Source organism: Parambassis ranga, chromosome 24, assembly GCF_900634625.1.
Source record: "Parambassis ranga chromosome 24, fParRan2.1, whole genome shotgun sequence".
Lineage (NCBI taxonomy): Eukaryota > Metazoa > Chordata > Actinopteri > Ambassidae > Parambassis > Parambassis ranga.
Genome location: NC_041043.1, coordinates 5,672,846 through 5,695,766, shown reverse-complemented (window position 1 = coordinate 5,695,766; position 22,921 = coordinate 5,672,846). Strand labels below are relative to the sequence as shown.

Genomic DNA, 22,921 nt, shown 5'->3' with positions numbered 1-22,921 from the left:
ACACATGCAAAAACCATCAAGGCATCTAATTTAAAACATTCTGAATGTAAAGAAAAAAGTTTGTTAGTATGAAAGCTGAGGGCTACTGTCATGATTCATACTTATAACACATGTTTTTAATGTTTTTAAAGACAATTAATATACAATGTTTGATTTAAACCTTTGAAAACAACTTTTAAAAAGTGATTTGACATATAGAAATATTACAAACATGATGTCTTTGTCAGTGTCCGTGGGCTTTGGTATCTAATTTGATAACAAACTGTAGAAAATCTGCAGCTCAGGTCCTGTTTCTTCCAGGGTGAAAGTCAGGGACAAAAGTAGCTGCCACCGTGATCGGAGTAGAATAGCCGAGGGCAAAATTGTACAGACCCAGCATCAAACATTTCCAGGTGCCGCGAAGTGCTTTGCCAACATTCTGAAAGACAAAGAAATGTATTCAATCTGTACACTTACATGAATAGAAAATCAAAGCACTCTGCTCCCTCTTTGTGATTGTTTCCCCACATAAGCTGTCTTTATTTCCACATTCATTTTTTTTGGGAAAAAGCAGGTTAAAATAACATGATGACCTGAGAGAGGACATGATTTTAAGTTAGTATATTTGGTGTTTTAGAACAATAGCACAGCAGGAAGAGAGGCACATTCTTCCTAGTCCCACAAACACTATTGTCGTCTGTGCTCTGAACAGGAAAGGGCTGACTGGCTGGGGCCGAAACAGGAAGTAAGATGTTTTTATAAAGAAAAAAAAAAGCTGTTGTAATAAAAAAATCATGAGGGTAGATTTTAGCAGACAGAAGTAAAGGCTCAGAAGTGTTCAGCAGAAACATTTGTTGATGCAGTTGTTTAAGGAGAATCACTGAAGTATCCTGGTTTGTTATTACCCAATAAGGTTTTAGTCATTTATGATGTTTTGAAAGACTCGTCAGTATAAACGAGGCTTAACTTGATAAAGCCGGCCGAGATCACATGTCACAAGATCAGTTATCAATTACACGTAAGGCTATGAACAAACAAATGGACTGATATGGCTACATACAGTATTTACTTTGTGGAATTTCTCTATAATACGGCCTGGAAATAAATGACAAATCCACCAATAAGGTTTCCTACTTTCTTCTCTCTCTTATTGCCTTGTTTCATATTGCTCTTCAGCTTTTACCTGTTCCTCTTCTTCCTCTCTGTCTCTTTTTTTGCCTCTATAATCAAAAATTCCAACCCACTTTTACCACTGTAGAGCACAGGGAACATGCATTATATTATGTCATTTAATCAGGACAGTTCAGAGACTTAATTATGATCAAAATCAGATTTGATCAGATTTTATTCAGATTATTGCAAACAAATCTGACAAAAACAGATGCTGTCCCTTATTCAACTTACCAACATCAAACCTACAAGAAAAGAAAAGTTTCATACGTCATGTATGTACATATTTATTTTTTTAAATTTTTGAATAAAATAATCATTACATCACATTTTTTTAGGAAACATCTGTGTAGGTAGAAATGCAGGCAGTGAGTGCAGCCACATGTATGCACACCTGTTTACAGCCTGTTATGATGCGCAGACTTTGTAACTGGTCACACATAAACAAGTGTGCCTAAACACTGATAAGCATTAGTAATACGAGCCATTTCCTTATCAATCACATGTGAGTATGAGCTATAAAAACAGATGTTGGCACCTGGGATTAAAAAAAAGAAAAATGTTCTTCACAAATACACACTCTGGGATAAAGTGGTCACTGAGGAATGCCTTCTCAAAGAAAGTGGACGACCTTTGAGCAGCACGTCCTGTCCTTTCTAGCAGTTTGTCAGGACTGTGTTTTTGGTCTCCTCTGCCAGACACAGTGTGACGCCTCACAGGGCTTTAGTGAGAGTAATCTTTAGTCTGATTGGATCAATGAGAACCCAGAAATGTGATGGTTGTAGATAATTGACCTGGCGTCCGTGTGTGTGTGGATGAATTTAAGAATTTGCTTTTTTCCAAATAATGTGATTGATTGAGACTGATTGGTGTCATACTCGAAGTATTTTAACTTACCCCTTCTGACACTACAGAGAAAAAAAACAACATCCATCTTTGTTAGAATGCTAATATACATGATGGCTGTACTTAAAAAATTAAGAAAAACTGAAAACAAACACCAACCTTCTTGACTTTTTTGTAGTTTTCCTTCTTCCTCTTCTTCTTCTCTTCTTTTGCCTTTGCTTTGGCCTCATCGTCAATCAGTGGCTGATACCTCTCTGGCAGAAAGGCAAAATGTATTTCTCTGTAGGTCTTCTCATGTCGTCCGCTGTTGTCATTGCCATGCTCGTTGTGTCTGTCACCAGACAGATCCAGTCTTTCTGTCAGATCCACAGAGTCCATGTGTCGTTGATACTTCCCTGTCTGAGTCTCAGGTGATGGAGTTGTATCCCTGTCAAACAGACGCAGTGGAAACGGTTTGGGCTTCATGTTCTCTGCTTGGGAGCAGCAGCTCTCACAGATGTAATCAAAGGCACTGGTCTCCTCAGGAGGTCAGGTGTGTTGTCAACAGACGTTATGTGCATGAGTGGAAGTGCATTCCACTGGCCCGCCTTATGTGGGGGATTTGGCTTGAAGCCCTTAAAGGTGCAAATCCTTCCTCCTCACAAGACTGACCTCAATAGGCCAAAATAGGCAGTGTAGAAATGAGCTGTAGAGTACACACACACACTATACCAAATCTGTATTTACATTTTTAACTTTAATGAATACATAAAAATGCAGTATAACAAGAATGGAACAAACAGGCACATGTGTCATTTACCATCAGTCTGTAAGTTATACTGGCCTCTAGTGGCAACGTTGCAGACTGTATAGAAAAGTCAAGACACTTGAAAGAACCCATGATGACTCCACACTGATGTAAAACCTCAACTTTATAGCAGATGTTTTGGTTTATTTATTCTTGGCTGTAAAAACTGTGTTTTAGATTAAATATCTTACTGTGCTAATAAAAACATATATGCCCAGAAAAAATGAAATATAACTAAGAATATTATTTTTAATTACAAACTGGTCCTTTAACCTAAGATAACAGTAGTATTGAACTGAGCCAAGAAGATTACTGGGCCTTGTCTTGAGTTTGTGAGTTTTGGCCGCGGTCTGGATCTTTCAGGCGGAGGATGCGGATGAGACTGGTGACTGGAAGAGAGCTAAGCAAAGGAAAAAAGATGACAGTGTGAGCGTGTCTTCGAGGTTATGTGGCTAACACTTTCTCAGGCAGCATGCTGAAGTCACACGGCCTTTACTCTTGAATGGCTCTGTTCATTACTGCTAAGTTGCAAAGTCAATAAATCACATCTGTGTGGTCCAACTGCTTTGATATATAAAGGCATATATATATATATATATATATATATATATATATATATATATATATATAAACAAATACAAGCTGTGATTACCTCATGTTCTGTGGGGTGAGGAAAATAAACTGTCTGTAGCGCTGACTGGAAGCCACCTTCAGCATCATGTCCATGGAAATCCTCCTGTTCACCATGTCCTAATTAAACAAAGCAAAAACAGCCAAAGACAATGTTTTGAGTATGAAATGTCTCTAATCCTCTCAAATAGGCTGTTTGTTGTTGTTGCTGATAGAAATCATAGATTGCAATTTGGTTATTTAGCATGCACAAATATCTTAACACACAAATGAAAACTGTTTATTATTACCATGTAAACATCGAACTCGTCAAGACAGCGGAAAGGCGCCTCTGTGATGGCCCAAAGAGAGAGGACAAAACAAACTGTGGAGAAAGAACGCTCGCCTCCGGACAGGGAGCGCATGTCGCTCAGGTCAGCCTTGTTGCCTTGGCCTGGCTGCACCTACACAGAAAGGAAATACGATTTATGGTAAACATTTACTGAGAACTTCTGGCACTAAAATCAGAATGTGAAAAGAAACATGTTGAATGGAAAAATGAGAATTAAGGGCTCCCTGACAGATGAATAAATTACAGACAGATGAATAATAAACTTACGGAGATGGAGAGGGTTTCATTCTTGTGGTCAAAGGTCATACTTCCACTGTAGCCTCTCTGTGCAAGCATGCTATCAAAGTAGTATTTACAGCGGGCTGCAAGGAATCTAAGGACACAAAGATGGACAGAAATGGGATCAAATGGACTCTAAAAATAATACAGCACAGGTACACTTCCAGGGAGTCTTTGCTGTTACAACTTGCCTCCTGAAAACACCATACACCTGAAGTCTCTGGTTCATAACTTTATCCAGGCTTTTAATGAAGTTGCTGAGGTTCTTCATTTGCTGTGTCATTTTCTTGTAGCTCTCCAGTGCCTCATGGTACTGGCTAAATGTGGCAAAGAGACAAAGGAGAGTGATGTTTGGTGCTGCGTCAGTGCTGCAGCCACATTTCTATCAGATGAAAGAGGCTTAATAATGTACCGCACAATCTCCACACGGTCCCCCTGCTGTTCCTGCTGGGTCGTGATCCGAACCTTGAGACGATTGATCTCAGTGTCCAAACTCTTGGCTGTACGACTGACCTTCAGACGCTCTGAACAGATGTCAGTGGCCTGTTCTGTAGAGGTCTTAATCAGAGAGAAACAGAGCTTTAATTAATCATTTAGTAGAAGACTTGTGTTCCCTTTTGTTTTAAATAATGTAAGACACAGTTAGCCTCAAGATACAGTATAGCACACCTGAAGGTCCTGCTCTTTGGCTTTCAGATTGGATTCGAGTGTCTGGATGTTTTGGAGATGGGCATTCCGTTTGTCATCGTAATGTTTTTTGTGGTGTTTGCACTTCAACAGCTCCTGTTCAGCTTTACCGAGATCCTCCTGAAGTAGGACAAAATGACAACAAAGAACAATAAGTTCACCTTGTAGCCAAATGAACTATCACCAAATGACAGTGTTTGGTTCCTTTTACAGTCACATACCTTGACTGAATCAGCATCTTCAGCGATGTTGCTGATACGATCTTTGTACTGCTGGTATTCCTGCTTTGCCTTTTCATGGTTTGCCTTAAGGTCTGTCAGGTGGCCGTTGGCCTCATCGTACTCAGTGCGCTTTATTGTCATCTTAGTAACGATTTCCTGAAGATCCTCCTCCTGCGGTGAATTAGGGAGAGCAGTGTATCAATACAAGACAGACGACATCTGTCCATGTACATGGGATAACAGAGTGCTGTGTACAAACCAGGGCCTTGAGGTCCTCCGACTGTGGCTCTTCCGCATTTTGTAGGTCTGTCAGCTCTAGGTTTAACCTCCTGACCTTGTCCTATAAATAATACAGAAAAATATAAGAACCTTTTTTAATATCTTGTTAATAAAATGAAACATATATATGTATTAGCATATTAAACTTAGCAGTAGGATTACTGTGGTTAAATATTAATCTTATTTATAATAATCATTTATAAGTCAGAAAGAACAATAGTGAATAATTACTTTTGCACATTTTTGGTCTTTGTGGGCTCTTTTGAGTAGCACTTCATTCTGTTTGATGTCTTCATCCAACTTCTTCATGTGTTGCTGGAAGCGAGCTGCCTGACCACTCTGGTTCTCCAGCTCCCTCTGTAAGTGCCTGAGGGCAAACAAAAGAGGACAGAAGCACAACTTACACGTACGACTGGTTTGTGCTGAATATGTGAAGCTAGTAAACTAACACAAACAAACTAATTACTACTAACTACTACTATTACTAACAACTAAACATGCCTAAATAGACACACCTGATCTCCTCCTCAACGTCCCCGGAAAGAAATTTGGCTCTGGTCTGATCAGCAGTGTAACTGCGATTATTGAAGATCTGATCACCCTCAATGGAGAAGGCCTGGAGGCAGTTCTGTGGAGGGTTTCTACCCTGCATCACTCTCCGAGCCTCTGTACGATTCTACACATAAATAAAAATACACAATCCATGTCAATACACTACAATCTTTCCAAACAACAAACTTGCTTGGATTTGATCACCCTAAGGGAGGGAGCTTCACACTTATCTACAATTTGCTCATTTCAACAAATAATTAGTATAATTTGTTCGACCAGAAGCACAAACTGTTGCAGGGCTTCACACATACATGGGACCTCTTTAATGAAGAAATTCTTGTTACCTTAATGAGTAGGATGTTCTCTATACTCCTTTGATCAATCAGACAGTTGGCCACTACTGGATCAGAAATTTCCAAAGCTTGAAGTACAGACGGGTACTGAGGATGATTCACAGCCCTGACACAAGACAAAACAAATCAATTGTTGGACAGTTTAGTTCCATACATAATACTGACTAGAATTAGTATTCAATATTTTATCAGTAATATGATAATATTTTAAACAAAATAATATGTTTTGTCATATTATTCACAATGTTTAGGCCTATTATTTACCTATATTGCCTCCAAGGTTGTTTGACACAATGGACTATCATTGTATTTGCTGCTCCACTGTATGCCTATTACCTTCACGAAGCCAAGTGTGTTAAATACTATAATGGTCTTTACCTCCTCCGTGTATCATGGACCTGTGAAAGGAAAGTGCTGGTAATGATGGTAGGTCTGCGCCCTGCTGGCAGCACTTTGGTCATGAGGCCTTGCAGCACCTTCTGATCCTCATAGTTGTCACATGTGAAAGCCTGCAGAAGGTGTTTAATACACACTTCTACAGCCAGAGCGTGCTCTGGGTCTTTCAGGCTGATAAGGAAACCTGTAGAAGAGAACGCAAGCTTGAATCATGCTTGCTGCATATGTTGGTCATGTTGTATACGGAATAATCTGTGAGAGACAACGCAACATTTGGAAATCTAGGTCCCGCACAGAGGTGATATCATGCTGTATCACTTTGGTCTGGGTGAACAGACACACTTCCTCTAGGGTAGAACTGGGCACTGAAGTCTTACCCAGAGGACCTCGGGGCCTGTGCTTGAACTGGCCCTTTTTGTGAGCTTCTTGGATGGCATTGAGCAGTGCAGGCATGTGCTCTCCAAAACGCTGCAGGCGATTAGAGCGACTGCTCTCCATTGTCTGCAGGTTCCTTTTGTTGGCATCAGCGGACCTCTGGAGCACATCTTGCTCTCTCCTGAAGACAGAATTGTTTTTATTAATATAGAGCATCAATTTTTGTTGTTAGTGTGGAACATGTTTAACAAACCAACATTCAGTTGCCTTCATTTAAAGGCTCACCAACGAGTCTTACGATTATTACATATTTACAAAGAGTCCCATTTTACATCTAAAGCATTTCTGTGTACATATTTTCTTTCTCTTTGGTGCAGGATTTCTACTTTTTTTTCTACCTCATTTTTGCTTGCTCTTCTTTGGCACGGCTGCTGGCATGCTCATACTGGTCAATCTGCTGGCCCAGAGTGGAGATCTGATGTGCCAGATTTTCAAGCTCAGTCTGGAGCTCAACCACACGTGCTGCCTTGGCCTGGCTCTCTGCTCCTGTTGCCTGACTGATGCTGCACAAACGATGTGAATGTGACAGCAAGAAAATGAAGGAAGACAAATGAGCTAATGGAGTCAACATACAAAGAATATTTTCTGCTTGAATACATTACAGAGGACATAAAAACAAAACAAGACTGTACCTCAAATTAAGATCTTTTATTCTTGAGGATAGTTGATCTTTGTCCTTCTCCAGGTCTTTCAGGCTAGCCTTGCATCTGTGGGCAGTGACCTAGGGTGCATACAGAAAATGTGTTACACTATTATAAGTAACTTTAAACAGCTATGCAACTGGCTATGTCAGACAAATTGAAACAGAAAATGTTCTGCAATTCCTTTTTTCACAATGGTCTACCGAAATAACAATTTTCGAATATGTGGTCCAAGAAACACAAATCTAGCTGCCTGCTTTATTACTCAAAAAATTACTTAATGTAATTAAGTTAACTTAACATAATTACACAAAAATTGAATCAGCCAAATAAATTGTCTGACCTCGCTGGACTTAACAAGACTGTTATGTCTTTGGACTTCAGCCTTGAGCTCAGCACATTTAGGTTGGAGCTCTTGGACTTGCTGGGTGATCCCCTCCAACCGTTCTTCTATCTGCTTGTATTTCTTCTCAGATTCCTCGACTTTTTTCTGCATGAACACAGAAAAGCAGACCAGTTTAATGGTTAGAAGAGATACAAAGGCTGTGCACAAAGTGTAAAAGTAGCAGGTAAAGCAAAACAAATCCAGGCTGAGCACAAAACATTGGAGCAACGGCCAAAAATCTAATAGACAATTCAACAGAAGTGCGATACCTTCCATTCATCCACTTTCTCATCATATTTCTCTGTGGAACGTCTGTCAGCCTGCAGCTTCTCCTTTATTGGCTCCAAGTCCTTCTCCTTTTCAATCACCTGCAACATTTAACACACATTCATTGGCATTAATATTCAAATAATTCATACATATTGTAAGCGATCGTCATACTAATTTAGTTTCATAAAGACATGGCAGAGTAGGTGAAAGATAATCTCACCACTGCCCAAGCCATCTGTTTCCGTAATTCTTCCAGTTTGGTACGCAATTCATCAAGTGATGCCAGGCTTTTGTAACGGTCCTCTTTCTCCAAATACTTTCGCTTCATGTCTTTCAAGCACTGCAACACACATATTTACAATTGATTAAAAAAATGTTGGTTATATTATTAAAAATTCTAGTCGAATGATTAAGGATTATTCCAATAAAATTAGTAACATTATCATCCTGTATCATTAAAACAATGTCAGTGAATCTAGTACATACTTCATTGTACTGTGCCAACTTTTCCTCTGTGACATTCTTGGAAGTTTTGATGTAGACGTAGTCCTCTCTCATCTGCTCCAGTTGGGTAGCTTTCATAAAAAACTGGACATGAAACAAAGGAAAAATTAATTTCATCTGTAAATAAAAGTTAACAAAACAACAGACATGTCCACATCTAAACAAAATGATGGCCCACACTACAGCTATGCTTACATGTCTTTGAGCCCTGAGTGAGGTGCATTGTAATATGATCTCCCTCTCCATGAATGTCAATACAAACCTTGTACTTGTCCCCCTCTCCCTTTGAGTGTAGGAAGTATTTGCTCATCTCCTGGGTGAGAACTGACACAGGATTGTTGACCTTTGAAGAAAAAAGTCTTGATGATCATCACAGTATGACAAGTTGAATGTGCACTAATGGACCTAACAGACTTGATGTTGTATCACTCAGTGTGGCTCTCATACCTGAATGTTAAAATTGTCCAGGATAGAAATAAGCTCTTCCTTTCTGGTTGATACAAGCTGACCTGTATTAAGAGAAGGAGAAAATACATCTAGGAATCCTTATCTTTGCAGAAGTACATGTGACACTTTATAGCTGAATATATACATTGAGAAAGCTCTCAGCAGAAACCCTGGGGAAAAGAGTACCAAACTTATTACCTTACCTAATTTGCTTCTTAGTTTATAGGTTCTTATCCCGTCACGTGTTATTCTCAGATCCACAACGATAGCTGGACCATACACCTCTGGCTTATAAGCATCCTTTCCTTTGTTACGCAGGGTGATCGATACATCAGCTGAACTGAGGAAACAGAAATATCGGATCTATTAAATGAATATCGACACTTAAACTTATCTTGCAGTAAACTACACACTGTTTTAGATGCAGCATTACAAAAAAACAATGCATGCCACATGATGGTGTTGTAGTAAATTTTTTAAGCATGGCCCAAAGTCAAAAAGACAACTGTAGACAGGCAAACTCAGATGCATAGAGTCTTTATTTGCAGATCAAAAATGACACAGCAAATCAGAGCCAGAGTCAGCAACCGGTCGCAAAACTGACAAACAAGGCAAAATCCCCCTTATAAAGCGATCAAGCCCCTCCTTGACCGCTACTCATCCTTAATCTTCTGCCAGGGTCCACCCTTCACACCTGGCTGTGTGTGTGCCTACTTAGTTGTTTTCCCTTACGCTGCACTTTTTTGCCCTTTCACCTAGTGTCTGGGTTAGCCCTGTTTCTTGCCATAGCCAGGTGTTTTATAGCATTGCTACAGCTTGGCAGCCTCCCTTTTCTCTTACCAGGGTCCACCTGTTTGCTGCTCTGACAAAACAGAGCAGCCCCTCCCCTCCTTCCCTCTAGATGCCATCAGTGGGTTCACTTGAATGTCGGGCTGACATGATAACTTTTGGTTTCAATGCCCTTTACACATATGCGCAGTAATCACCTCCATTTGCCTGCACAGTGGTCACCTCCCACATAGCCCCCACCTTTGTTTGTTTGTCTACTGACCTTTCCCCTTCCTTCACAAAACCTCTGAGGGATGATCCTCTGTTTGTGGCTTGTGCATTCCCTCCTAAGGCAACTATGAGGGCTGTCAGAATGGCACTCTTTCCACCTGTTACACAGTGCACATAAACAAAAAGACATTTCAGACATTCCAAAAAGTGTGTGGGGAAGACGGAGACAAAAAAAAGCTTCATTCCACAACACAAAGTCATCTTTTGATAAAACTTTAAACCATAAACCTAAGAATGTGTGTAGTTGTAGTGTGTAGATGGATATATACAACAGTGCCTCTGCAGAGACAAAAGGCACAGTTTACACACAAGAAAGACAATAAAGTAGCACATTTTAATTGTAAGCTACACAAGTTAGATAAGTAAGTTACTGTTGAGAAACTGAGAGACTTGCGTTGGGCAATACTTTCCATATTCAAATGGTCTACAAGATCACTGCAGATTGGCAACATTTAAATCAAGCGCCAGGCTCAACAGGAGTGCATGTGTTCTTGTGGCATATATGTAACATCACAACATGATTCTTTGCTAGAAAAGGGAAGTATGACAGCCCTTACTTGGGAATATGTTTGGTTTTACACAGACTCAAAGGTGAGCACAAAAATGAATACATAGCTCATCTGCTAATATGTACAAATGCAAAACTATGAAGGAAGTACTGTCCACTTATTCGTTTGCAGACTTAGTGGCTCCAAAAGTGCTAAAAGCCAATATGGCTCTGCTAGCTCTACATGCTGGCATTATCAATAGTATATGATTAATTGAACTGAATACATTATTTTGTTTTCCTAAAACACTCTTTTCACTTACTTCCATTGTTACCAACAACAAAGTTGACATTGGGACCAAAAGCAAAAGGGCCGAGGAGTGAGTGACACATGAAGTTCTTGAGTGTGATGCTCTCCACGATCCCTGCATCACTCACCACGTCTCCAGCACACTAAACACAAGTGATTTATGTTAGAAACAATGACTTAAGAATTTCTTACATAGTCAAGACAATACATGCTGTACCTGTAAACTCAAGGAATCTTCGTCGTCAAGATCTTCATCCTCCTCCACACACATCCGCTTGCTGGGGGTTTCTCTGATAGGACTGCTGGATCTTTTAGACATCTTGATCACCAACCCTAACCCTTACCAACCCAACGGATAAACGGAAATATGAAGAATGCACACAGAGCGCACAGACTTTCAGCTGTATATTCAGCCGCGACTCTAGGTCCCATATGCTGTTCTAACATTACTTATTAGTTCACATAATCTCTCTAATTTATAAAATAGTGGTTACAGGGTTAACGGCGACTCTTTGTTATGCTGTTACGAAGTTAGCCGCGTTCCAGAACTAGCTTGATTAGCTTGCTAATGCTACACATCACACTGAAAGTCAATGATTATATGTCCAGACAGCAACCGCGTGTGTTGTCGTTAGTTTTGTTTCATTCTACAAATAAAAGGACTTCTACAGGAGTAACACTACTACTTACCTACTTTTTGACAGCAGCACACAGCTCAGCTGATGGGAAGGACCACTAGACCGGACTATCGAATTCGCGCTCTCCACCCTCTTTTCCCCTTACAAATCTCGCGTGACTAAACGATAGTGTCGGTCCTGGCCCCGACACATGCGCGGTAGCTCTCTGGCTCTCTGTACACACACACACAAACTGTCAGGCTAGGTATGTGCTATACCTAGCCTGACAGTAGACTACTACAATCAGACGTGTCAAATGACATATATATATTTAATGTATATTTTGTATTGTGTCAGCTTGAAACCATTTAACCATGTAGTTAGTGAACAAGAATGTGCATGGCGAATCCCAAACAATCCATGAACCATTAACACATACCTCGATTGCATTTCATTTTATTCACCACTAGATGTCCTACTCGAGCACTGCGTCGTTGAAGCCTCGATCAGCCATCACTGCTAAACGAGATCGTTTGGTAAACACACACACACACACACACACACACACGCACTTCGCTTTTTTGCCTGTTCTCACCGTAGAAGGCAGAGCCTTTTGTTTTCAATTCAATTCAATTCAGTTTTATTTATATAGTGCATATTACAATCAGACATTGTCTCAAAGCGCTTCACAGGAACCCCCCTAAGAGCACTGTGGCAAGGAAAAACTCCCTTCAAGAAGAAGAAACCTTGAGCAGGACCCGTCAGCTTAAGGGGGAACCAGTCCTGCCGCTAGTCAGAGAGGATGAAGGAGAGAGAGAGAGAGAGAGAGAGAGAGAGAGAGAGAGTTGTTGTACTTTAAAATATATGATAGTTTGTTATATTTTTATACCAGCCTTTCAAAATTTAAAGTAAATATTAAAAAAACTATATGTTTAGTTTTATGTTGAGTTTAACTTGCCTGACTCAACTTGTAAAGACTGTAGATCATCACAATTAGGGGCCCCCCACAGCATCTTGCACAGCCCCCCCCAACACACACACACACAAAGCTAGAGACAGCCCTGATAGAACATATATAAAAGGTTCTCACAGGTGTCAAATAAAGTTCATGTTGGTGATGTTATTCTGACCCAGCAAAAAAGGGGAATGTTAACCAACTTGTTGAATAAAACTTATAGGTATCACATATCATAAACACAATACCACCAACTGCAGGCTTTAACAAAAACATTACATACTTCATTCTATGAAAAAGAATGTATAGCCAAGATGGGCATTAGAACAATGATGCAATGGTCATTTTTCTGCTTCACACTCTTTATTTCAGATAAATCTTAATAAAATGATGATAGTTGTAGTAGTAAATAGATGACAGACCACACAAATTTAGTGACAGATTGTGGAAAACTAGCAGAGCTACAGCTTCCCAGCAGCTGCTGGGACGTCTCTCAGGGCTAAGAACCTGTTCAGTTTGAATACCAAATCAATGGGTCGGTCACTGGGAGGCATGTAGTTCCCTCTCATTGCCGTGCTCAGGAAGGGAATGAGTGCACAGTTCTCTTCAAACAAGGCCAGGTTCTTTTTGTACTTCTGACAGGTGTACTCTGTGCTCTTGGGGTTGAAAGCTGTACAGATATAAGATATGTTTTATTTCTCTAAGTAAAAGAAACATGCATTTGTCGAACCATGCTATTACAAAAAATGATATGTATTTATTCTGACATGTTGCTTACCTTTCATGTAGTAGGCCACATAAAGGACAGCTGATCTTTGTATGCTACGAAAGGGGTACTTTGGTTTGAGACAACCAACAGCTGTCATGGCCTTTATCACCGATACAGCCACTCCCTAAAATACATGAAAGCATGGACCATTAGAACAATGATGCAATGATACAAAATCATTTTTCTGCTTTATACTCTTCTTCTTTATTTCAGATGAATTCTAATCAAATGAACATTTAAAGAGGGAACTTTTAACAAACTATAATTGTAGTAGTAAATAGTTGACAGACTACACAAACTTAGTGAGATATTGTAGAAAACTAGCAGAGCTACAGCTGTCTATAGGCTTCACTTCGGATGTGTGTGAATAAAGCTTGTATGTTATACACTCCTTGTGTTATACACAGAAAGATATTCTTGTGTAACCTGTTCCAGGTAGCCCATTGTTGGAAGGGAGGTGAGGGGTACAGGCTCACAAAGAGGAGGAATTTTACTAGGCAGCTTCTGGTCCCAGTAGGTTTCAGGAGTTCTTAATGCACATAAAAAGCAAGTGTAAGTGATCATATCAAGATAATGTGACAATTGATGCACATTTCTTAAATATACAAACAGCTAGCACCTCATAAACTTGTCTTGCTTCTGCATTGTCTCACAAATATAGATCCGTTCTCTGTATTCCACGGCATATTCCATCTTTCCTTGGACCAGGGCTTCATATCTGAGGACAAACAAGCGATAAATGGAAAAATCTTTGAGATCTGATAGTAAAATCTTCTTGGCACACCAAATGTGACATTTTAACGTCAGAGACAATGTCTTAAATGATTTCGAAATGTGTTTTGCTATAGTTTATTTTGCTTTCAAGTAGTTTAGATTTAATATTCAGGATTGTCAAGTAGTGGAATGAATATAAAAAAAGTATAGTGACTAATGTACCTCTGCTTTCCATCCAGGTAACTTACAGGACAGAAGCCCTGCATCTGAACCTGCTGTGGAAACCTGTTCTTCACCTGAATCTCGGTCAGCTTTCTTGGCAGCAGGTGAGGTTGTGGGAGGATGTGAGGGCAGCCAGGTGCCACATATTGGTCAGGATTAGACAAGAATTTCTGTGGAAGAGAGAGCAAAATAGACATATAATACATTCTCTATTTTTTACTGACAGTTACCTTTTATTATTTTAATTTAATATATAGGGTGTCTGAATGTAATTAGGATGCAGGTGTATTTAGAGACCTACAACATATGAAAACAATCCACTTCAGATGTCATAACAACAACATTTCTGGAGGGACGTTAATTTTACCTCCCAGCCACTGACCTCTAAATGGTTTTCGCCACACATCTTGTAATAAGGTCCCTTGTACTCAGCTGCATGAGTCAAGGCCACAGTTTCTGAGCAGTCCACTAGGTGGTGATGCAGAGCCAGGCAAACGGGGCAGTAGTGGCCAAACTCTCCAAGTCGATCTTTGAGCTCTTCGGGTGTGATGCACAGCCTGTTGATGCAGGCTGCTTGTCCTGTGTGAAGGTTTCAAATGTGTATACATGAAAGGATTTACCCCACCCTACTACATCCAGCCTGCTGAGCTCCTCGTCTAGTGCTTACCGTTTTGTGTCCTCTCCAAATAAGTATGGATATTCTTCATGCTGACGCTGATCGTCTTTAAAATGTTGCTCCACATCCACCATTTACTCTTTAAGCCATCCAGGATGTACCAGTTCTGGTACTGTTGTTGGTAGTGACGCCTCACATGCTCCACCTCCTTCTTGTAACAGTAATATCCAGTGTGGAGGATCTCAGAGCTGTCGTGCATCAGATGAGGCCTATAATGGGCAATGAATTGGGAAATGTTTAATTATCTTTTGTATGTGACTTAATTTAGATTAAAAAGGTTGCTATTCATATGTGCTCTCTGACTTATCGGGGTTCATCTTGTCCACTTGGCCTCTCCTCAGCACCTCTACTACATCAAGCTCAAGCTCAACTACTATCATGGGGATGATGCTCAAAGAGTCCATCAGTTTAGCCTGTTTGAGGGTAATTGGAAAACCATCCAGCACGTATCTGCAAAAAATGATAAACACTGCCTTTACATTATATACAGAAAACACATGTTCTAAATAAATGTAACAAACATCTTTTCTCACCCCCGAGTGCTACAGGCTGAGCTCATGACTGCCACCTCCAGACACTGAATGGCCAATTCATCAGGGACCATGTGACCCAGAGAGAGAGAGTTTTTTATCTGGATAGCCAGATCAGTGTGCCCCTGAGTGTCAAGCACCATGCGCAAAATGCCATTGATGGATAGCCTGACCAAACCATATTTCTTAGCAAGCAGCTGTGCAACTGGAAAAAGATCAGCAAAGCAAAGGCTATGAAGACTTTGGTTAATGACATAAAGACTGACTGTGGATTATTTTCAGCTGCATTACCAGTGGTTTTTCCAGACTTGGGAGGCCCAGTTACTGCGAATTTAACAGGAAGCGGCATGAAGGGCTTAGGCTGCTGAAGGTACTTTAAGGGGTTGAGCATAAATGTGTTGCGGTTCTCCTTGGATGCAAAGAAGTAGATAAACTGATTGAAGATCAGGGGATATGCTGAATTTAGAGGCCACTGCAGAGGCTGGATCAGGTCTTTTTCTTTGTATTGCTGTGGATTAGGAGATATACATAGGCACAAAATGTTACAACAGACTAGATCTGCAGATTAATATGTGATAAGAATCATCTTCAGATCAGAAATGATGCCTACCATGATGGGGTCCCGGCAGCCAAAAGCACTGTGGAGCTTGTAACAGGAAAGCAGCAGCTTATTTGCCAGGCTGCATGAGATGGGGTGGCATTGCTGGAAGAGTGACTCTCTGTTGCACAGCAGAAGCTGGATTTTCTGCATGAGCTGATGCCTAATGATCTGCACCATGCGAGACACATCGATTGATAGTTTGGGTATATTCAGTTCACTCAGAAGTTCCTGTAAATAGAACAGCACACATATGATTGTTATATCTCAGTTATGACATCACAATTGTTTGGCTACTGTGGAGCATGGGCTGTGTCTTTGTACCGTCACTGTAACAAGGTGGTTGTTATCTGTCACAAAGCGCTCTTCTATCTCTATCTCCAGCCTCTCAGTAGCTGCATCCTCAGTCTCCCCATTCTCAATGTCTAAAGTGTCTTCTTCTAAAGGGAACTCCTCCTCCAGCTTGGCCTGTATCTTATCCTCTGTGTTGTCTACAGCTTCATCTTCTTCATCAGTTTCTTCTTCAGAATGGTGGGACTATTTCGTTAAAAATAAAGGAATGGAGTTTATCATCTAATGCAATTGTAATAATAGGGTTAAGATGAGTTACCTTACCTTTGCCTTTAATGCATGCCCTGCCATGAGTTCAGCCCTTCTCTTGGAGATATTCTCTTCCTGTGTCAAACAATATGCCTTTAAGTGATATTTGACAGTACGTACAAATAAGAAAGAACTGGAGTAGAGAAAGCAGAAAGACACGCCAAAGGGCCACAGGACAGAATCGAACCCGCCATGCTGTAATAAGTACTATAGTCAAAGTGACATGGGTCCCTAAGAAATCTCACTCTCTTACCCGGTTTTTTCTCTTCAGGTCACGAAGGAGGTTCAGCTGTGCCCTGCGCTTGTTTTGGAGCTCAGACCACTTCCTTAGGTAAGTAGGCAAGAGGCGCTTCTGAACATCTGCAACATTCGCTTTCAGGACAACCACAACATCAGGAAAAAGCTTTTGCTGCAACAAGTGCTGCACCTCACTGGGATTATGAGGGAAACCTTCCAATATGAAACCTGTTGACCTGCAGTACAGGAAAAAGTATTCTCTCATTGTCAGGTGTTCCATGGGGGCAATACAAAAAAAGCAAAATGTCCAGCTTTGGAAAGGACAAATGCATGTGAGTGTCTGTGTATTATTACTTGTATGGCTCCTGTTTCCAAAATGGTGTGACCACCATGTCAAGGATCTCTGGATACAGGGGTTTTTCACCACACAGGTATTCTTTAATGTTCATTTCTTCATCCGTCAGTGCCACTTCCTGCTGTCCGGTTGTCATACAAAAGTTTATGAAAAGGGGTTACAACTAATTATATACTAATAAGTACTATTACAGTAATAACTTATTGAATCTGACCTCAGTTATATATGTGCCAGTAGAGTTTTCCTCCATCCTCTTTTGGTCCTCCCCCCTGGCTTCCTTTATTTGGGCATCCAAGTCCTCAGAATTATCCTTTAAAGACACTACTTCATCAGCATATGGTACCCGCTGCTTTGTCTTGGCTATAATGCGCATTTGGAGAAGGTCCCTGAACTGAATATGAAAAATCCCTAATTGTTGTGCGAGCCACTCCCCATTAGTTGTCTTGCCTGACCCTCTGGCACCAAGCAGAATGATCCGCATGGCAGGAGGCTTGGGTAGAAGAAGACAAGAATGTGATTTTTGCACATCTAACTGTTGTATGACTTTTTTTCTCCTCTAATATAAGCTTGTACCTTAAGAGGCTCAGTCTGTGCAACAAATTCGGCAGGGTTTTGAAGGAAGGTGTCCCTGGCTTCCTCACTGGAGAAGAAGAAAGTCTTCTCCCGGTACCTGGCAGCAATTTCTTCCTTGCAGGCCCACAGGGCATTATGGTTTTTTAGGGTAACGGGGCAGAAATGGTGAGTATCCCCTAATAGTCTCTTGGCTGTTGACTCCTGCTATGTGCATTAAAAAGAAGGAAATACTGACATTATTTAAGTTTGTCGAAAAAGCAGTGAGGTCTTCATCTTAAAACTACTGAGATCCTAAAAAAATCAGTGTGTGCCACTTTAAATGAACTTCTCACTGTACTGACCTCCTCCTCCGCCTCTGCAATATAACTCTCACTGCTGCCTTCCTCTGCTCTCTCCAGATCAGCTAAGGCCGTGAAATCTTCTGCCTCCTCTTCCAGATCCACTGTAGACAGCTTCCGTGCCACATACTGAAAGGGTCCTAAAGATCATGCATGCAAATAAAGATGGGATTTTTGTACCACACATGGAATCTAGTAAGCATCATTCACTGCCGATCTCTCAGTAGTTTTTGTGTAAATAAATAATATAAAACTGGCATTAAGACGCCTTTTACTCACTCTCCATCTGTTGAACCATCTCTTGAAGCAGATTCTCTGGGCTTCTGCCACCAATCTCCAAAATACAGAGGGCCACTGTTGAAGCAGACTGCCTTTTCTTCCATTCTCCCACAAACTTCTGCAGTTGTTGTTCATATTCATCCATCTCTGGTTTGGTAGGGTTACCCAACTCCCATTTATCAGCTTCATGAAGGCAAGGCAGGATGACAAAGACACTTTTACTCTTTTTTAGTTTAGAGCTGCTTTAGCTGTGCTGATATACATTGTAGTTTAAAAATACTCCAGAATTTATTCCAGATTGTCTCTTCAAAATTGCTCAACACAATTGACATTGAGGGTAACATGTACCAAACAAAATGGACTGGAGCACTAAAGAGAATTACAAGCATCTAACCCTGATGTCCATCGCTGTCTTTGAGACAGAAGACCATGTCCGGCATGATTTTAGCCTGCTGTAAGGCTTCCATTAGGGAAAGGTCATTGGAAAAGTTTCCCAGCACCCACCCGGTCCTGATCTCAGTATTCGACTTCACCTCTTCAATCTGTAACATTAACCTTGGCATTAGGAACATTTATTTAAAATGGACACAATTTCAATGTATGCAACAATGTGAGAAATGATTTGTGTGATTGTGTTAAATGATGCACAGTACACTGTAACTGGTGTGATGCACCAAATAACACAATTTATGTTTAACATGCAGTGGATAGACAGTCAGACAGACAGATAGATAAAATATTGACCCTGAAATAGAAACTGTTATTAATTAGTCAAGGGTAACTTACTACAAAACATGAATTTGAGCATAGTACCTCTTGTATATGCTTCTTTAGCACCTCAGCATACAGGCTGGTGGGAGATGGTCTCAATTGCTTGGCTTTTTCCACTGCACTGTGTACCATGGCTTGTACCTCTGGATGATCGTCTGTCACTAGACACAGCAGAAAACATTCTAATAATTTTTGTAACCTCTTCTCACAAAATGATTTTGACAATATGATTTATTTTTGAAAGATCGTGTATATCTTCTCAAAAACATTATTCATCAGTCTCTTCCAGTATAGCACAGTGAAAATTAAAAGATCTACAAAGAGGAATTATTCCAACTTTATCGGCACTTCATCTCCACGAGATCAACTTGCCTGAACTTTGTGTATCATCTTGGTTCATCTTCATCTTGATATTCTCTATGGCAGCCTGTGTTGTCTCCTCTTTGATTTTATCAAGCCTTTCCTGTTCAAACTTGGCTAGAACTGGCTGCACCAGTTCCTCTATGTCCAGCACCGATGCATTGTAGTGCTGAGCTAGAAGCTTACATATGGGGCTCTTCCCTGCCTGTGGCGGTCCGATGATGGAAGCTCTGCACGGCAGCCTTGGCATTGGAGGAAGTAAGTACTGTCGAGGATTTTTGGTAAATTTCTGGTAGGCTTCCTCAGATGAAAGGATGTAGAACTTGTCCTGAAAGCTACACAGATAGTGAGTGCTGGTTGACATTTGCACCCAGTTACACTTAGAGCCACTTCTTCAACACAAGATGACTCACCCAACACTAAATTCAGGCCTTCCTGGAATGATCTTTCCCTCCTTTAAGGCAACAGGACAAGTTCGGCCCCAGCGGCTTCTTCTCCATCTAAAGCCAGGGGCTACGGTGCTACAGGAGCGCATGTTTATCAGTAGGTCCTCCTGGAAAAGAAGATACATACAACATTTTTCCTTGCATTAGCACTGACTGTAGTTCTAATGCTACCTGCTTCATAGATAATAGAAATTTAAATGAAATAAAAAAGATTTTCAGACCGTGTCAATGTGTTCTGGAAATTCTTCATTAATACTCTGGGTAAGAGGGACTGGAATGGAGACACGCTTTATAGCCATAGATCCAAGTCGGGACATTACAGACTAGAGTAAAAGCAAACAACAGTAAAGTAAAATCCGACATCAGTAGTTGTGCACACAGTGTACTATAAAAACACACTTTACACAGACAGAGCCACACAGAGATTGTCTGTTTTTTAAATAATTTAGCAACACACTATGCATAACTACTAAATCTGCCTTTACCAAGTGCAGCTCCTCAGGTGTACTGTTCCCATCCAGCTCCAGCAGGTAAAAGGGATTATGTTCTGCCATGTAATCCTGAAAGAAATATCTTTAAATTTACTGGATCAAAAAAATGATGATATTTGGCTCTGCCCTGCACCACAGGACTGTCTGATAGGCACCATGTGCCAACAGATATCATATTGAAGTATTAGCAGGATTGTGTGCCTCAACTTCATTAATGTGCGAGCCATTCAGAACTGATACAGGCCTATATAACTCACCTCTAGTGGTCTGAGCATGGTATTCTTGTACATGTTGATTCTAATGAGTGCATTTTTGACCAAATTGTCTGATGGCCACACCATCTGGTCAATGATATATCTAGGAAGTTCCTCCTCCTCAGCCTAAAAAACAAACAATATAAAATAAACAATATATATTAAATACAGAGGTGGAGATGATTAGGATGATGATTGGAACTGGCTCACCACAAAATGGATTACCACAATTCTTAATTAATACATTAGACAGAAACTCTGTGATAAGAGTTGTTTCTCCTTAAAGCCATACCAGCTGCTCTTCATCGTCCACATCCTGATCCTTGTTCTCCTTCTGGCTATACACATTTTCACACTTCAACTGATCTCTGTTGTATAGCTGTCCTGTCTCTGGGTGTTGCTTCAGATCTGACAGCCTCTGGACCAGGTCCTTGTCTGCACACTGGCAGGAGATAGATACAGTTCACAATATATATATATATATAAAACATGCAAAGATGTAATAGAGAAAATGTGGGTTACCTTGATATTAATAATAAAATCAGGTTTTAGCTTGAGGTTTTTGATGAGTTCAATTTGCTCATTGATCATCAGACCCTCTTCTGACATGAAAGGCAGAGAGCTCAGCACGTAGCCTGTATCACAACATGCAGATTATCAGACAGTGGGCTTTAATTCAGTTCATGTGAATGACTTTAGGTTGTTTACCATAGTGCTCCACATCCAGTGAGTTGAGCCTGTCAAGAATCAACTGCAGCAACATGTCTGCTGGTATACTTCTCCCCTCATATAAGATATCCAAGAGCTAAAATTGTAAAGCATTAAAATGCTGTTCTAAATAGAACACATGCTGAAAATTTGATATAGAATATGTTACAAACCTTTTCGCCATCCTTTGTTTTGTTCTTTATGTGTGACTCGAGCAAATCTGTATCTGAAAAAAATAAAAGAGCATTTGATAAATATCTAAATTGATGTGCATGAATACAGTACTTAGAAGATGTACTTACCATCAATCAGAATGCACTTCCAGGACTCTGCAATGATTTTGGCTAGTGTGGACTTACCAACACCCTGTGAATATGGATATGGTTAGTGGATCACATCTATTGGACTGTATTAGAAACAATTCTTCCCAAACGTATTAATCCCCTTGTTTACAAGCAATTTATTGCTGATTTCAAAATGATGTATTATAATTACTGACAATCAATAATAAAGATAACTATAAATTAATTTCTTCAGCATAAAACTTACTTTTAAAATTGTAGCCTACAGCTATCTCGTGTGTCTGTGTGTGTGTGTGTGTGTGTTTACTGTTTACCGGTTTTCCCACTATGATGAAGCAGACGGGCTTAGCAAGAAGATTTTCTCTCTCCGCTTCGTCTTCTATTAGGTTGTCCACGAATCGATTCATTTTAGCTGCCCAAACAGAGAAAGTGTTATGAATGACCACTTTATAAACCAGCCTGTCACTTCATTGTAACGTTCATTTGACGGAATAAGCAGTTAAAGAAGCAGTTCAACGTTAAGAAAAACTTTTTATTCTATCTTACTGTTACATGTATTGTATTCGTCTGTAACCAGTGTTAGCTTCGTTAAGCTAGCTTATATCTTCACAACTTTGTTTGACAGAAGTACTGAGGTAACCGTAGCAACCTACAAACTAACGCTGCGTTCTCGCTGCCTCGGAAAGTTGGTAATGGAGCTTCAAATGACTTCTCGTCCGAATTGAACGTTCTGCAAGTCGGGGTCTGCAATTTCTAGCGATACTAGCTAACAAAAGCACAAAGACAAACATATATCCACATCCGTCTGTCTTATGAAGAAGAAATTAGACTTGTGGGAACGACGACAGTCTGTCGACGACAGACGCGTCGAAACTAGGAAATTCCGGCTCCCATATTCAGAGAGAACGCACCACAAACCAAGTGAGCTAGTTAAAGCCACCACTACTGAGCTCGACAAATATGCCGTTTTTAACCCATAAGGACCCACAGTGACATAGGTGTCACCAGTCCTTTAGGAGTCCAGGAAAGCTGCTTATATAGCTTTATTCTTGATTTTAATGCAGAAAGTTCCTAAGAG

The 22,921-nt window shown here is 40.4% G+C and overlaps 2 protein-coding genes across 7 annotated transcripts; both read right to left on the bottom strand.

The window, feature by feature from the left end:
- Positions 1 to 2,714: 2,714 nt before the first annotated feature.
- Positions 2,715 to 11,836, bottom strand: LOC114428347 (structural maintenance of chromosomes protein 6). 3 transcript variants are annotated; one of them, XM_028396682.1, is made up of 27 exons: positions 11,743 to 11,836; positions 11,266 to 11,387; positions 11,062 to 11,191; positions 10,244 to 10,349; positions 9,396 to 9,532; positions 9,193 to 9,254; positions 9,008 to 9,088; positions 8,728 to 8,829; positions 8,462 to 8,581; positions 8,241 to 8,339; positions 7,930 to 8,076; positions 7,578 to 7,666; positions 7,284 to 7,448; positions 6,888 to 7,066; positions 6,493 to 6,694; positions 6,106 to 6,220; positions 5,725 to 5,885; positions 5,441 to 5,576; positions 5,190 to 5,270; positions 4,931 to 5,101; positions 4,692 to 4,829; positions 4,435 to 4,580; positions 4,214 to 4,339; positions 4,011 to 4,116; positions 3,703 to 3,855; positions 3,435 to 3,532; positions 2,715 to 3,182 (listed from the first exon to the last, which is right to left on the bottom strand). In XM_028396682.1, the coding sequence occupies exons 2-27, from the start codon at positions 11,365 to 11,367 to the stop codon at positions 3,092 to 3,094; spliced, it is 3,243 nt and encodes a 1,080-aa protein (XP_028252483.1). In that variant the 5' UTR covers positions 11,368 to 11,387; positions 11,743 to 11,836; the 3' UTR covers positions 2,715 to 3,091. The 3 variants fall into 3 exon arrangements, 2 of the variants coding, with proteins under 2 accessions (XP_028252483.1, XP_028252481.1); XM_028396680.1 differs by having other exon boundaries at positions 11,739 to 11,827; XR_003669575.1 differs by lacking the exons at positions 2,715 to 3,182; positions 3,435 to 3,532; positions 3,703 to 3,855 and having other exon boundaries at positions 4,440 to 4,580; positions 11,739 to 11,827.
- A 1,244-nt stretch (positions 11,837 to 13,080) lies between these two features.
- ak9 (adenylate kinase 9) lies at positions 13,081 to 22,851 on the bottom strand. Of its 4 annotated transcripts, none has more exons than XM_028396677.1 (33): positions 22,497 to 22,851; positions 22,158 to 22,255; positions 21,844 to 21,907; positions 21,715 to 21,767; positions 21,542 to 21,638; positions 21,356 to 21,468; positions 21,126 to 21,275; positions 20,837 to 20,959; positions 20,574 to 20,648; positions 20,310 to 20,411; positions 20,056 to 20,195; positions 19,655 to 19,977; positions 19,325 to 19,443; positions 18,906 to 19,053; positions 18,512 to 18,694; positions 18,236 to 18,372; positions 17,895 to 18,098; positions 17,536 to 17,811; positions 17,321 to 17,442; positions 16,983 to 17,202; positions 16,745 to 16,804; positions 16,454 to 16,666; positions 16,142 to 16,360; positions 15,823 to 16,039; positions 15,535 to 15,736; positions 15,305 to 15,451; positions 14,993 to 15,210; positions 14,708 to 14,904; positions 14,326 to 14,495; positions 14,009 to 14,107; positions 13,816 to 13,918; positions 13,399 to 13,513; positions 13,081 to 13,290 (listed from the first exon to the last, which is right to left on the bottom strand). In XM_028396677.1, exons 2-33 carry the CDS (start codon positions 22,248 to 22,250, stop codon positions 13,082 to 13,084), a joined length of 4,911 nt encoding a protein of 1,636 aa, XP_028252478.1. In that variant the 5' UTR covers positions 22,251 to 22,255; positions 22,497 to 22,851; the 3' UTR covers position 13,081. The 4 variants fall into 4 exon arrangements, with proteins under 4 accessions (XP_028252478.1, XP_028252477.1, XP_028252480.1 ...); XM_028396676.1 differs by lacking the exon at positions 22,497 to 22,851 and adding an exon at positions 22,390 to 22,466; XM_028396679.1 differs by lacking the exon at positions 22,497 to 22,851 and adding an exon at positions 22,390 to 22,466 and having other exon boundaries at positions 17,321 to 17,439.
- Positions 22,852 to 22,921: the final 70 nt, after the last annotated feature.

Coding starts and splice junctions, on each gene's coding strand:
- LOC114428347 (XM_028396682.1), bottom strand. CDS start 11,367: ATGTCTAAAAGATCCAGCAGTCCTATCAGAGAAACCCCCAGCAAGCGG. Junction 6,221..6,492: donor GTCCATGATACACGGAGGAG/GTAAAGACCATT, acceptor GTCTTGTGTCAG/GGCTGTGAATCATCCTCAGT. Junction 4,340..4,434: donor GACCGTGTGGAGATTGTGCG/GTACATTATTAA, acceptor TGCCACATTTAG/CCAGTACCATGAGGCACTGG.
- ak9 (XM_028396677.1), bottom strand. CDS start 22,250: ATGAATCGATTCGTGGACAACCTAATAGAAGACGAAGCGGAGAGAGAA. Junction 21,908..22,157: donor TCATCATAGTGGGAAAACCG/GTAAACAGTAAA, acceptor CCATATTCACAG/GGTGTTGGTAAGTCCACACT. Junction 21,768..21,843: donor GAAGTGCATTCTGATTGATG/GTAAGTACATCT, acceptor TATTTTTTTCAG/ATACAGATTTGCTCGAGTCA.